Source organism: Vanessa atalanta, chromosome 16 (genome assembly GCF_905147765.1).
Source record: "Vanessa atalanta chromosome 16, ilVanAtal1.2, whole genome shotgun sequence".
Taxonomy (NCBI): domain Eukaryota; kingdom Metazoa; phylum Arthropoda; class Insecta; order Lepidoptera; family Nymphalidae; genus Vanessa; species Vanessa atalanta.
In genome coordinates this window covers 9,753,784-9,768,184 of record NC_061886.1, presented here as the reverse complement: position 1 = coordinate 9,768,184, position 14,401 = coordinate 9,753,784, and the positions used below count along the sequence as shown (strand labels likewise).

At 35.4% G+C, this 14,401-nt stretch overlaps 2 protein-coding genes across 2 annotated transcripts; one reads left to right on the top strand and one right to left on the bottom strand.

The window, feature by feature from the left end:
• Positions 1-758: 758 nt before the first annotated feature.
• On the top strand, positions 759-11,589 carry LOC125069683 (SWI/SNF-related matrix-associated actin-dependent regulator of chromatin subfamily A-like protein 1). Its single transcript, XM_047679212.1, has 14 exons — positions 759-1,221; positions 1,325-1,440; positions 2,095-2,195; positions 2,325-2,459; positions 2,691-2,796; positions 3,535-3,618; positions 4,503-4,683; positions 4,894-5,044; positions 5,430-5,594; positions 6,171-6,324; positions 6,745-6,876; positions 7,381-7,506; positions 9,198-9,257; positions 10,058-11,589. Exons 1-14 carry the CDS (start codon positions 882-884, stop codon positions 10,292-10,294), a joined length of 2,088 nt encoding a protein of 695 aa, XP_047535168.1. The 5' UTR covers positions 759-881; the 3' UTR covers positions 10,295-11,589.
• A 322-nt stretch (positions 11,590-11,911) lies between these two features.
• On the bottom strand, positions 11,912-13,516 carry LOC125069684 (serine protease inhibitor dipetalogastin-like). Its single transcript, XM_047679213.1, has 2 exons — positions 13,368-13,516; positions 11,912-12,619 (listed from the first exon to the last, which is right to left on the bottom strand). Exons 1-2 carry the CDS (start codon positions 13,495-13,497, stop codon positions 11,979-11,981), a joined length of 771 nt encoding a protein of 256 aa, XP_047535169.1. The 5' UTR covers positions 13,498-13,516; the 3' UTR covers positions 11,912-11,978.
• Positions 13,517-14,401: the final 885 nt, after the last annotated feature.

The following is a 14,401-nucleotide window of genomic DNA, read 5'->3' as shown; positions in this document are numbered from 1 at the left end:
AATGGCTTCTAGGTAATAAATAAATGAAGTATATTAGATGTTAGATAACTGATGTCAACTATAATAATTAGCATTAGCAGCCCGTAAATGTCCCACTGCTGAGATAAAGGCCTCCTCTCCCTTTGAGGAGAAGGTTTGGAGCATATTCCATCACGCTGCTCCAATGCGGGTTGGCGGAATACACATGTGGCAGAATTTCGTTGAAATTAGACACATGCAGGTTTCCTCACGATGTTTTCCTTCACCGCCGAGCACGAGATGAATTATAAACACAAATTAAGCACATGAAATTTCAGTGGTGCCTACCTGGGTTTGAACCCGAAATCATCGGTTAAGATGCACGCGTTCTAGCCACTGGGCCATCTTGGCTCTGCTCTTCTTTGATGAATGTTTAATCGCACGTGACATTGGCGAAATAATCTGTGTCCCATTGGCACAAATAAAATAGAATGTAAAAATTAAAATGTGCGGTAGAAAATAAAAATATATATATTTTTCTATGCAGTCTGGTAGTAATTTAGAAAAATTCAAACTAATCAAATGAAAGATGTCAAATTTATACAGAAATGACGAATTAACAGTTTCATCACTCTACGATCTCTGTACTCCTAAACTGAGGCGCAGTGGGATTCCGCACAAACACACCGGCTCCTTGTGTACTAGGAGCTTTTTAATTATATGATATTGTAGACTGTAGTTATCTGTGGCTAAGAAACTTAATTTAATTTAAATCGTAGTGATCACTGATCAGTGTTGTTACTTGACTACTTGTTACGATATAAACGCAGACAGTTGACACTAGTTGACAAGTATGTTATGTTTATTATGAAAATTAAACAAACATCATATTATTTAAAAAAGTTTTCGTGTGCCAATAAAATATGGCATGTACCAAAGAAGAAATTGAAAGGAAACGCTTAGCTGCCTTACAAAAAAGACAAGAAAAGCTTAACAATAAACAATGTTTACGAATGAATACATTTTCGCCTATAAACTCAAGTGCTGGACCTGTGAAATCTAGTGCTGCGTCGTCTATAGGATTTCATCCTTACGGTAAGCCGGAGAATAGCAAGAGTTTCGCTGAAAATGCCTCCATTCCTAGTACAAAGGTTGTCACTGGCACTGTTTATTTGATTTCTGAAGATAGATTTGAGGTGAATCCCTCAGAGTTTAGCGCCCCGCTGATCAATATCTTCAAGACAATACCTTCTAAGACTTACGGTAAGAAACATAATTGTTACTAGTGCTATTAATTTTGTATATAATTTTAAGTTAACATTTAATATTGATATGATATTTTACAATAACATATGTTTGTCCGCAGATATAAATTCGAAGTTGTGGAATTTTTCCATAAAAGATTATCAAGAGTTGATGTTGAAAGTATCATCATTAGCACCACATGTAGTCCTTGGACCTTTGCCATCATATGTCTTAAAGGTTTATAGAGTGTTTTACATGATTAAAAAAATACTCCGTTAGTAATGACATCATGTGACATCCTGGGTGGTTCTTTATACCTTTGCTCGAATGTAAAAGAGTATAAAGGTTGGCTTTTGTATGGTGACATCGGAGATGAATAGTTACAATCAGTTATACATTAAACCAGTAATCATTATTATTGTTTGCATCATATAATACCTCCATATATATGTTCAGTTTTAACTAATCCATTCATAAGATACCTGTAATGTTTACCTATAATCTCTACACAAGTCTGTGCCTTTAAATTTGTGATACAGTTTTTAATATGTTTTTAGAAATTGCAAATACATTATCTAACTAAGTTACATGAATGATTAAGAAATGAAAAGCAAGGTTATTTGATAGGAAATACTTAGTGATTTATAGTAGTCAATCATAATCTGCCTGATAAAACATAAATAATATATAATAGTTAATCATTATTTTTACAACTTTCTTTTATTTACTTTTATTTAAATATATATGTATATGTCATAGTAAAACTTATATAGTGTTGATGTACCTAATTTAAAAAAGGGTTTAGTTATATCTAATAAAATTGATAGATTTTCTAGCAAGATATTTCTGATAGTGTATTTTATAAAAACTAATGTGTTTATATGTTCGCAGATACTTAATGAACCTGTAATAGATCCAAACACTGTGGATTTATCGCCAATAGAAAAGACACTTCGGAATAAATTATTGCCATTCCAGGAGGATGGAGTTCGGTATGACATTTGACAAAAAATAATTGGAATCATTACTTAATAATTGGATTAATTTAGAGGATATTTCTTACATAATATTAAAGCCAGAGTAATAAGTCAAAAATCAAATAACATTAATAAAATATTTAGGTTCGGTATAGCAAGACAAGGGCGTTGCATGATAGCAGATGACATGGGGCTCGGGAAGACATACCAAGCACTTGCTATTGCTAGTTATTACAGACACAACTGGCCTCTGCTCATTGTTACAACGTCTTCAATGAGGTAACAACATTAATTATATTTTACTTACACTTCCTGTTTGCAATAGAGTTGAGAATCATTTGCACAAAAATAATTTTGTTCAAGTGCTGTAATATTTTTTGTCGAAGTGGTATGTTACGATAAATACATTTACATACAAATAATATATATTTTCACAATAATGTTGATTTATTACTTAAATATAGAGAGATAAATTTGTATTAAATTGTATTCAAAATTTTTTTTTTGCAGAGAAACTTGGCAGAATACAATTCATGAGGTGTTACCGTCCGTCCCTATGATGAACATCGTGACACTTACCAGTAGCAAGGATAGTGAATTCGTCGCGGATAGACAGGTACTATAAATTATATTATCTATTACATACTATATCAAACTCAAAACTCAACTCAAACTCAAACTCAAATTCCTTTATTCAATATAGAAGCATTACACTTTCTTATTGATTGTCAAATTAAACACTACCACCGGTTCGGAAAGGTATAAAGGAAAGGAAATAAAATATAAAAGGAAAGGAAAGATATATGATAGGCTTCTGCCTATCAGGCAGGCGAGGCTTCTGCGTAGCGTGCCTTGGCGGGGCTCCGTATAAAAATTTGTTGGGGGTCCTTAAGAAGGGTATAGAGTCTCACAAAAGAATTTTTTTGATCAAGTATAGTTTGCGTAAAATTGCTTCGTCTCGTCTCCTCTGCATGGGTGTACGATTGCATGCGTTCGCATGGGTGTACCCATGCAGAGGAGTACGATTTGCTTTGACGATCTGCTAATACCCAACAGAAGTGGCAACATGGTTTGCTTAAAACATTAGAATAACAAAACCATGGTCTTGGAATTTTTATGCCTGCCTTATTGATGTATGAATAATAGTACTTTATTTGTGGTTTATATGGACTCGTATTTAAAAACTTGAAATGATACGGCACATCGTATGTAGCTGCGCCCCTGATAGTGACGTATCAAATCAATAAAATGTAGTAATTGTTAATGCACGAAACATTAGCTTGGATGCTTGCGCCTTTGTGCGTGAATAGATCTACATTAAAAATAAAAATGTAAAATCGACTGTTTTTTTCAGACGGAGATTGTTATTGTCAGCTATAAAATAGCAGGCATGCATACAGAACTGCTGAAGGATAAGAAATTTGGAATGATTATTGTTGTAAGTATTTTTAAATTAAGTGTAGATTTTTTCTAGCTTAACATACCGTATACTTATCGTGAATTTAAAAACAAAAACGCCAGTAATTCATGCCTATGTAATCTTACGTCTAAAGTCGTGAGTTGTGACATCGATTTCTGAAACTCGATATAGGTATGTACCTATACCAATAATAACTTAACGTACCTATAATAACTTAACGTTAAATAATAAGAAGACAAAATGTATTAAATTCACTACTCTTAACGTAGATTTTTAACTATTAAGCAAGGCTAGTGTAACTTCTATATTGAATAAAGATTTTTGACTTCGACTTTGGTATGACCGATTTTTGTCTGAATTTGGTAAGATTGCAACCCAAAAGCAATCCAGTAGTGAGGTGGTAATATAAATATTTAAACATCTGTGTTTATAAACTACTATCAATAGAGAAGGAGATTAAAAAACATCGTTGTCTCTCTTAGTATGCGTCCTGACCGCACCTTGCACGTGTTTAACTCGAAATGTTTGAACCTGTCCGGTGTGTGAGCGAGTACGAACACGCATTATGCGGGTACTCTTGCCCGGTGCGGCGTGTCGGATGCCAACTCCTAGAGATTGTCCCCCCTAGGACTTCAAATTCCCGCCAAACGATTAAAAACCCCCTACAGTTTTATTGTACAACCAAGTCGAGAGGAAATTTCAAATATAAGTGTTTTTTTGTTTCATAATTTTTCTTTCCTTAAATTCACTTTTTTTTTACTTTTAGTATTTTTGGTTATTTTTCCCATAAATAAATTAGCCTCCTTAAAAACGACCCCCGTGTGTCTCGATTTCTCCTACATTCGGGGGGAAAACCCCCAAATCGTCGCCACTGACGGGGCGGGCTTGGACCGGCGTTGCAGGACGAGTCGCACAACCTGAAGTCGCACAAGGCGCGCTGCACGCAGGCGCTGGCGCGCGTGTCGGCGGGCTGCGCGCGCCTCGTGCTGCTGAGCGGCACGCCCGCGCTCAGCCGGCCCGCCGAGCTCTACACGCAGCTCGCGCTCATCGCGCCCCGCCTGCTCGGCTCCTTCACCGAGTACGGTCAGTATCCAACGCTACTCGTCGGTAGGGCTTCGTGCGAGCCCGTCTACGTAGGTACGCCCGCACAATTCTACCGCCGAGCGGCAGTATTGTATCGTTGTGTTCTGGTTTTGAAGGGTGGCTGAGCCAGTGAAACCACAGGCCGAATGAAAAAAATATAAATATTAATACAGGAAAATGAGAAAAAGTTTAAAAAAGAATGCGTCTTAGGTAAGCGGTATTGCGGCGGGAAACAGACGAATTTCGGCTGGGACATGACGGGGCAGTCCAACTTAACCGAGCTGCAAATTATGCTGCAAAAGAGATTCCTTATACGACGAACTAAAGAAAAAGTTTTAACAGATCTGGAGAAAAAAACAAGGTACTCCGTTTTATAGTTCTCGATTTTCTTTTGTAATTATTTAAAATAAGTAGTCGCCTGCGGCTTTGCTAACGTTTTAGGGATCGGGTATTAGACATAAAAAAGTAGCCTATTTCTTTCCTTGGGGAACTAAATTTCAGCAAATTTGATTCTGTGATTTGACCGTGAAAGAACAACAGACAGACAGAGTTACTTTTTCATTCATAATATGCGTAGATAAAAACCCCCGTCGTAGTAAAAATGTTTACAGATTGACGGACAAACAGCAAAAAAAATAATGGCTGGTGGCTTTTTTTTAATAACGAATGAATGGATTAGGAACGTATAGAGAACAAACATAATATAACCATTCCTTCTTATTCACATAAGTAATAATTTTATCCAGGGAATCAGTGCTACTGGATCACTCGCTGCTCCAGTTCACAAAGGAGGAGGCGCAAGGGCTGTCTCAGATGGCGAAGGCTTTCGAGAACACGAGGTCGTCGGACAAACACGCAGCGTTGATTACTTACTTTAGCAAATCGGCTGAAGTCAAAATCCCTGCCATATGGTATTATCAATGTTAATAGATTTTACTTGAATTAGTTTTAATTAGTTTCAGTTCCACTATTTTATCCCTTTCTTTCAGCATTGATTTGACATTTGAAAGAATAAGACGCAACATTCTTTCACTTATCACCACATAATCAACATTTATAAGTAAATTATAAATTAATAGGGAAATAGGGAAATAGTAATATAAAAGTAATTTAAATTATACCAGCTGAACCTGAGGCATTTCCCTCGTAATTTATACATTACCTATAGCAGACGAAACGCCCCCCCCCCCTTTAACCCTCGAGGGATTAATTAATTAAGTAGCCTATGCTCATCACCGGGACTCAAATTATCTTCGTTTAAGGGCAGAATCCGATCCTCTTGTGTTAATGTAGACATCCCCCCCTAAACAAGCCTTAGACGAAAATGGAGGGGTAAATAGGTATATTAGTAATTCCTTATAATGGGGCATTATTATAATTATATTCCCCTAAAAAAACAACTTGGAACGAAAAATAGTTTTTTTTTTTAAATTAATTACTACCTTTTTATGAAATTTAATACTTATGAAATGTTTTCAACTCTACAGTAAATACATCAAGCAATTGCTAAAAGAAACCACCAGCAAGTTCCTCGTGTTCGCCCACCACCGGAACATGATCGACGCCATCTGCTACACCCTGGACGAGGCGAGCACCCACTACATATGTATAGTGGGTTCCACCCCCACCAACACCAGAGCCGTATGTACATACATTGCTAATTTTTACACAATACTACAGAATAGTCCCTTGATTATTCTTAATGTAAACATATTATGTATCATTTGTAGATTTACATACATATTGTTACTGGAATGTGCATCAAATTTATTTTTGTATATTTATAAAGAACATGAAAATATAAATAAATAAGGAGACCTCTTTTCTAATAGTAAGTGATCTAGTGGAAAAAATACTAAACCATGATACATATAACTTATACGAAAACATGCTGCGCGTTTAACTCGCTTTAAATGAAGTTAAGACTAATGACGTCACTAACGTGAATTTCATGGTTCTGTTTAAATGTAATTAATAAAATGTATACATATTACATATATAAGAGCACTACATAAAAAAGATAAACTTAAAAGGGTATTATCACTTAATCAACCCCCCCAGGAGCTGGTGGAGACGTTCCAGCACGTGGAGTCGTGCCGCTGCGCCGTGCTGTCGGTGACGGCGGCCGGCTCCGGCCTCACGCTGACGAGGGCCGACCTGGTGCTGTTCGCCGAGCTGCACTGGAACCCCGGGGTCACACTTTATTACTCTTCTTAATGAAAGAAAATGCTTAGAAAATTTTATTTTACGATCAGTGTGTCTAGTGCGAGTTTTTTTACTTATTCGATAGCGTTGACGTTAACGCTCGTGGTTGGTTGTTTCCAGTGGATTTCAAGAGGGGGCATTTGTGATAATTTTAAAAGTAAAATTTACGATAACGCGACGGTCAAGTTATATTGAAGAAATTTCGCGGAACTAGCACTACACATACAGCTAGTTATTATGTAATATAAGCTCGGATGCACTGCCAAGTTTAGACACTAAATGCTCGTCATTTAACAGAAATAGTTTTTCACAAACATTGCTTGCATTATGTTAAAAGTCAGGTTTTTTGGTATCAATTAAATATATTAATTTATAATTTAAGTCGATAAGAACTACTCAAGCTGTGATATATGCTCTGTATACATTTGGAGCTGAGTTTTAATTAAAATGTATCATCACCGTAATGTGTGGCAATCCCCCGCCGCGGCACAGATGCTGACGCAGGCGGAGTCCCGCGCGCACCGGCTGGGCCGCTCGGGCGCCGTGTGCGCGCGCTACCTGCTGGCGCGCGGCACCGCCGACGACTTCATGTGGCCCATGCTGCAGGACAAGCTCGACGTGAGTGCCCGCCCTCCTGGAGGGAAGATTCTGATTCTGGGAGGAGTCACAGGATGCCTTAGGGATATTTTGTGATTTATCTGAGGCCTTTGATTGTGTGCAACACGAAACTTTGGTCAGGAAGCTACGTCATTGTGGAATTAGGTACACTGCGCTCAGTCCTCTTATTTCGTATCTGAGCAATCGGATTCAGAGGGTTGATGTAAATGGAAAGAGATCTCCCGGGTCTCCAGTTACTGTGGGGGTCCCTCAAGGATCAATTCTTGGACTTTCTTGACGGTTCTTCTCAGGTCCGAGGTGTTAAATTCCGAACCGGTGGTAGATATTTGACTATCAATAAGCAAGTGTAAGCACTTGTATATTAAATAAAGATTTTTGACTGACTTTGCTCCCAAAACTTCTCGAGAGGAGGGGAGGTCTTTGCCGCAGGCGTTTAGTTTGGTGGTGGTATTTATAGTTCGTAGCTGTTTGTATGCTTCGTGAGCATTTTTTGTTTTTAGTTTGTTTGGTCAAATAACAATATCAATCTATTATATATTTTGTCCAAATAATAATATTAAAATACAGTTCTATCGGTATAAAGTTGTTACTTCAGCTTCATCCGTCATTGTTTGAGTTTGATAAGATGTTCAAGTACTATTAATTTAAGTTCAGGAACGTATCGGGCCTTCCACCTGCCTCTATTATAAAAATAATAAATAAAAAAAAACTAGGAAAGTTAATACGATAAATTTACTTCAATTTGATAACTATAACTTTTTGAGTATTTCTTGGCATCCTGATGAAAGCCTAAACTATATCTGATCCTATGTAGTTAGGTAACAGAAGTAACAAACATCTTATTATTAACAATAGTTATATATACTAATACATACAGTGTGTTAGTATATATAATTATATATTACTAAATTTCTATTAATAAATAATTATTTTTTCTTATCTATGTAAATAATATACATTATTTCAAATAAGTTGTATAGATATTTTGGATTGGCCTTATTCAGCCCACCATAAGTTTTGATTGATTACTAAAATATGTAAAATTTAAATTGTATAAAATTATTGCTTGGAATGTCACTAGATGTGTAAACCAGACTGATGTTATTCATTTTAACTAAAAATTTATGAAAATTAAATAATTCAAACTAAAATTGATTAAAAATTCAAAAATAAGACAGTTATTCTAAAGATATAAGTTTTCACTTCTGTCGACAGAAGGATATTCCAGGCAGGATATATTACATACATATATAATTGTATTTTACTAACATTAATTTGTATTTTTAAATGTTGAAAAAGAGTCACTACTGAGTTTCTTGCCGGTTCTTGTCAGAAGAATCTGCATACTGAACCGGTTGTAGCTTCACTTAATATAGTTTGTCCAATGACGATTCAAAAGTGCTTGTAAAAGTCTACTTGAATAATGTATATATTGATTTTGATTTTGACTGACGTCCCTCCCTCGAGAATATTTTATACGTGATTAGCATCAACATTATTGGAATATACCTGAATTTATTTATTATAACTCAGAGTCACGATTTAAGTTACAGGAATTTATTTAAGATTGATCAGGCAATACGGTATACATATGCAACAGTAATAATATAAGTATGTATAAGGCGTTGAGAGTCAAGATGACCTCATTTCAATAGTATTCAAATGTTATTCGTCGTCTCCCATTGTTCCAGGTGTTAAACAACGTAGGTCTCAGCGGCGAAACCTTCGAGAACACCACCCTGACTCGTCAGGTATGATCCCATTATTAAATAGAAACGAATTATAAAAATAATTATTTATTACAGAGCATGTTTATTTTTAAATTATAAAATATGGTATTATTTCAATTCTGTATACATAAATATAAAGAGACGTAATGGCCTAGTGGTTACAAGGCGTGAATCTTGACTGGTGTTTTTGAGTTTAAACTTTAAGCCCTGGTCAAGCACCGCTGAATTTATACTCCGCAATGAAAGAAAACATTGCGAGGATTACGCCATTGGAGAAACATGGTGGAGTAAGCCCCAATCCTCCAAAGGGAAGAGAAGGCCTTTGCCCAGCAGTATAACGTAAACAAACTTTATTTTTGACGTAGTATGTGCGATGGGTTTTCAATTTACTGTTCCAAGAATTACCATCACTAATTGATCTCTCAAATGTTCAATTGTATTTTCTTTTAATATATTTATTTTTTGTTTAGTGTTTGTGAGATCTCTATTATTTAATAAATCACACATTACTTTAGTTACGCATTAAAACAATAATCATTTTTACAAATAATTAGTGCTTAAAACGAACTGTACTTGGTGATAGGCCTTTGTGCAAGACCGTCTGGGTAGATTACCACTGCCAAATAGCAGTACTCAGTATTGTTGTGTTCCGGTTTGAAGGGTGAGTGAGCCAGTGTAACAACAAGCACAAGGGTCGACTTAAGGAATGGTTAATATTTTTTCTATGGATGTTGGTGACCACTTACCGTAAGGAGGCCCATTCTCGGCCTACCTACTTAAAAAAAATACAACGAGCTTAATTCAATTATTTTTATTCACAGGAAAGTAAAAATAGTATGACACAGTATTTATCGCCGAAGAGCAGTTACAAAAATAAAAATGATTACATTCCCGGAACGAATATTAGAAAAGTTCCATTGCCGTCTGAGGCTTCTAAAAGTCAAAACACAAGTAGCTTGGAAGAAAACGCTCAGGAGAAAATGCAAACAAGTTGTGAAATGGATTTCTTTATGGAACACGATGATGACGACGACCTGCTTGCGAACTTGGATTTATGAGACCGCGCCTTTTTCAAATATTTTATAATCTGTTATAAATGTCAACATTATAAATTACTTATCTGTTACCGAAATAATTAATCTTCTTTGCTATTTTGTGTGATATTGATGAAATTAATTGCGGTCGTTTGATACATAGCAAGCAGCTAATAATTCTACGAAATTAATAATAAAAAAATATGAAAACATACATCATACATCAATTTATGTCCGGCCGCTGAGAGAATGCGTTCCTTGAGAGGTCTTTGACTGAGGGCGTGAATCCGTGATCGTTGAATGATGTGAATTTGAAATGGCGTAAAATTTACAATAAAGATATTTACATGGTTTATTTGCCCTACAAACGAATAATATAATTAAAAACTATTAAATTATACCAACTTACAATAAATGACAGAATTGTGTGCCGCGATATATTTTAAGTTATTAAGATTTTTTAATTTATACTGGCAACAATATGATTCAACACTACATTGTTGTAGTCTGTCAGTAGCGCAGTCGTACATACTGATCAGCTCAAAAAAATTCTAATAGTAGAGGGGACTCCACCGTTGATAGAAAATCCAGATAAGTGATTTTTTTAAACAAAAGGAATATATAGGAAATGTGAAATAGTAGTCGCCTGCGGTTTCGCTCGCGTTGTATGGGTCGGTCGTCCGGTTTTAGACTCCAGCTTACTTCATATCAAATATTATGAAATTTGTCAGCGGTTTGTCCGTTAAAGAGTAATGGACAGACAGACAAGGTTATTTTCGGATTAATAATATTAGTATAGAATAAAAGGCTTTTCGTGTTTGGGTTCAATGACCGTAATATGTGTGCGTGACGATCGTCATATTGGTAACACCGGATGGACGGGTACGATCGCGGTGACGGTAGCTGCTTGAAAGGCCTGCCTCAAAACCTGTAAGACTATGATCACAGTAGTCATTAGCTGACAGACGTCAGGAACTCATTCTCTCAGTAAATATGTATTCATAACAGGTTTATTTTATCGATTTTCTTAAAAAAAAAGCCAATAAAAGTATAATATTTTCCTTTTATAAATAATATATTGTAATATTTAAGCCTGTGTTGATACTCATGAAACAATATAATAAATCTCTGTTAAATATTTAATGTACGGTTTTTGGAAAAATATTTTTTGTAACAAGTTTCCATAATTTATATGATTCCATGTTATGTTAATTTTTAATTTTTCTTATGCGCTAAGGGAAATCACTTGTCAGTAAAAATTGCCAGTTTGAAATTCGTTATTTTTAATTTAAATAAATAATAAAAAATTAACATTGTTTTTTTTTCTCCTCTTTTAATATTTAAACAAAACAAAAAAATAACATTTTTCGTCACGATAATAGTGATGTGAACAGATTCAATAATATTCATGTTATCTAAAAGGTAACATTACAACAATATTATATTATTGTAAAGTTACATTTTAGATAACCTGCATAAAAAAGATGTAGGTAAAGTTGATTTTAATATTAGTAAATGAAGCAACCAAGTTTACTAAAATAAATTAATATCGAATAAACTTGTAACCGTGATGGCATTTTGGCGGCCATTAATCTATTGCTTAAATTTCACCTCGGCTTTGGAAATGAAAATTTCATAATATTGTCAATTTCGCACTTTTTTATCATCTAATTCGGTCTTAATCTAGTTAGTATAGATGTTGAGTATCCTACGCAAAGTCACAGGGTCCGTCTTTGACAACGGTCAAGTGTGTTCCCGAGCACTCCATGAGGCACACGTTGTTGAACGTGACGCCATTGGACGCGCACACCGTAGCTAAGTTCCTCGTGCACGCGCACGACACATTCTCCGCGTGCTCGACGACTTTAATATCATTGGTGCAGCGGCCGGCATGGTCGATTTGTAAGTCCTCGTTCTGCTCCCGAGCGCAGTTCAACATGCACGGGTTGCTGTACGTGTTGCCGTCCGTGCCGCACACGGGCTTCCTCTCTCTCGTGCACGTACATGGCAGCAGTTTGGTGACCTCGTCGGGCTTACATTCGCCTGTGTAGGCGATCTTGACGTCGGCTCTCTCGCATTCCAGGGAGCACTTGTTGGGATATGTCACACCATTCGTCCCGCATATAGGTTGGTACTCGTATGTGCAGAAACACGTGGGTGGTTCGATCTCGCACTGTCCGCGCCTCTCGACCTTAAGATCTTGGTTTTCGAGACGCTTGCAGTTGAGCAAGCATTCGTTGCTGTATGTGTTTCCGTCGGAACCGCAAACCGGTTTCAGTTCCCTTGTGCACACACACGGCGGCAGCGCAGATGTCACGGACAAGTAGGTGCCAACCAGAAGTAAAACACCTAGCAAAAATTTTTTTATTAAATAATTGTAAAGAATATCATCCTCTATTTTGTTTAAAAATTTAACTATTTGTTCCCTTTTTAATATTAAATTGTAATGTACTTCTAATTCTTACAAAATTTTACTTATAAAAAACACGAGTTTTTTATGAATTTATTAATTAAAAAATTATGAACCTTTAGCTAATCTATGCTAGGATTAGTATTATTAATGTGAGCATAAACTAAAACAAAACGTAGACGTACATTGTAGAAAAAAAACCCTTTTTTCATTTATTATTTGTAAAAACGTAAAAACTATTTCGAATAGTTTTACTTTTATGGTGAAAATTAACGTAACAGAAATGTCATTAACACATAAAGTACGTATGCATTGTTGTTCGTGGACACGCAATATTTTATCTCGTTTCTATCGTAATTATAGATTTGATCCGGTGTAATTGATTGATAGCTTAGAAGGTTGCAATGTCGAGGAATCGCAATTAAATATGTTTATTTATTGTTTATAAATAAATGTTTTTGTTCGCTAATATTTAAAAACTAATGAATTAGTTGTATGAAAATTTAGTACCTATTGTTAGTTATTAAAATTGATAGTTAGCATTTGTTTAAACAAATTCAAGACAATTAAAATTTAAGAAGATTTAGTGATTTCTAAATATTCACAAAATTATTTTTATAGGTATTATAATAACAGTATTTTGTATATAGTACTACTTAAAATCAAAAATAAAACCATACTACTTACCGAACTGGTAAAACATTTTGACAATTATTATTCTCTTAAAGTTATCAAGAAAAATGTTATGTGTACACCACACAGTACAAGATTGCGTCTTCGCTCTTGAACGAGTTGAATACTGAATGATAAATGCCATAAAACGACTCCTTTATATATAAAGTAATATTTTCCCAATGAAGGTTCTCTCGTCCATGTGATTTCCCAAGCATGCGTCAACACAAACAAACGGTGTTTCCTGCGAATCGGCTCGCGTATTTATTTATATCGTTCCAGTACTTAGAACTGTAAGTCAAAAATAATATTGTTTATGGATACTGAAGTCTTCATTTGAAATTTATTATTTCTTATTATAAGTATTCGTCAATATAACTTTATGTGGGAATACCTACATGTGGTAGTTTAATGACAATTTTTTATTCTTATTTAGATAATGCATTAGTGCTCTTTCCCGACATGACGACGTCCTAAATCGAGCCAACCGGCCTCAGAACAGGTAGCCATAGGAGTTAAGACGTTTTTCTGTGCTCTTTCCTCATCCAGGTGGCACAGTCGAGGCCAATGGGTCAAAATTAAATCCGCTGCCAATTTTATCAAAGTCAAACTAGTGTGTTTCTAAAACACACTATTGTACTATAGGCACCTACTTCCTGAACCTGCGGAATTATTAGCGCGAAATATATAAAACACAAACTTCCAACACACGTTTTACTCCTTGAGGGGTGGAGTTTCGTAAAATTCACTCCCTTACGGGTGGAGTTTCGTAAAATCCGTTCTTAGCTGATGACTACACCACTACACTATACGGAACTTACCTGCCAAATTTCAAGAGTGTAGGTGGTATAGTTTCAGAGATTTCGTGATTAATCAGTGAGTGGTATTTCGCTTTTATATTTACATATATATATATATATATATATATATATATATATATATATATATATATTTAATAAGCTCATTTGCATGGTTTAATCTGTGCATAACATTTGAAGTTTATTAATAATATTCTAAATATCACCTGCGTCTAGTTTTATGTTGCCAAA

Coding starts and splice junctions, on each gene's coding strand:
- LOC125069684 (XM_047679213.1), bottom strand. CDS start 13,497: ATGGCATTTATCATTCAGTATTCAACTCGTTCAAGAGCGAAGACGCAA. Junction 12,620..13,367: donor CAAAATGTTTTACCAGTTCG/GTAAGTAGTATG, acceptor AATTTTTGCTAG/GTGTTTTACTTCTGGTTGGC.
- LOC125069683 (XM_047679212.1), top strand. CDS start 882: ATGGCATGTACCAAAGAAGAAATTGAAAGGAAACGCTTAGCTGCCTTA. Junction 1,222..1,324: donor AATACCTTCTAAGACTTACG/GTAAGAAACATA, acceptor GTTTGTCCGCAG/ATATAAATTCGAAGTTGTGG. Junction 3,619..4,502: donor AATTTGGAATGATTATTGTT/GTAAGTATTTTT, acceptor CCGGCGTTGCAG/GACGAGTCGCACAACCTGAA.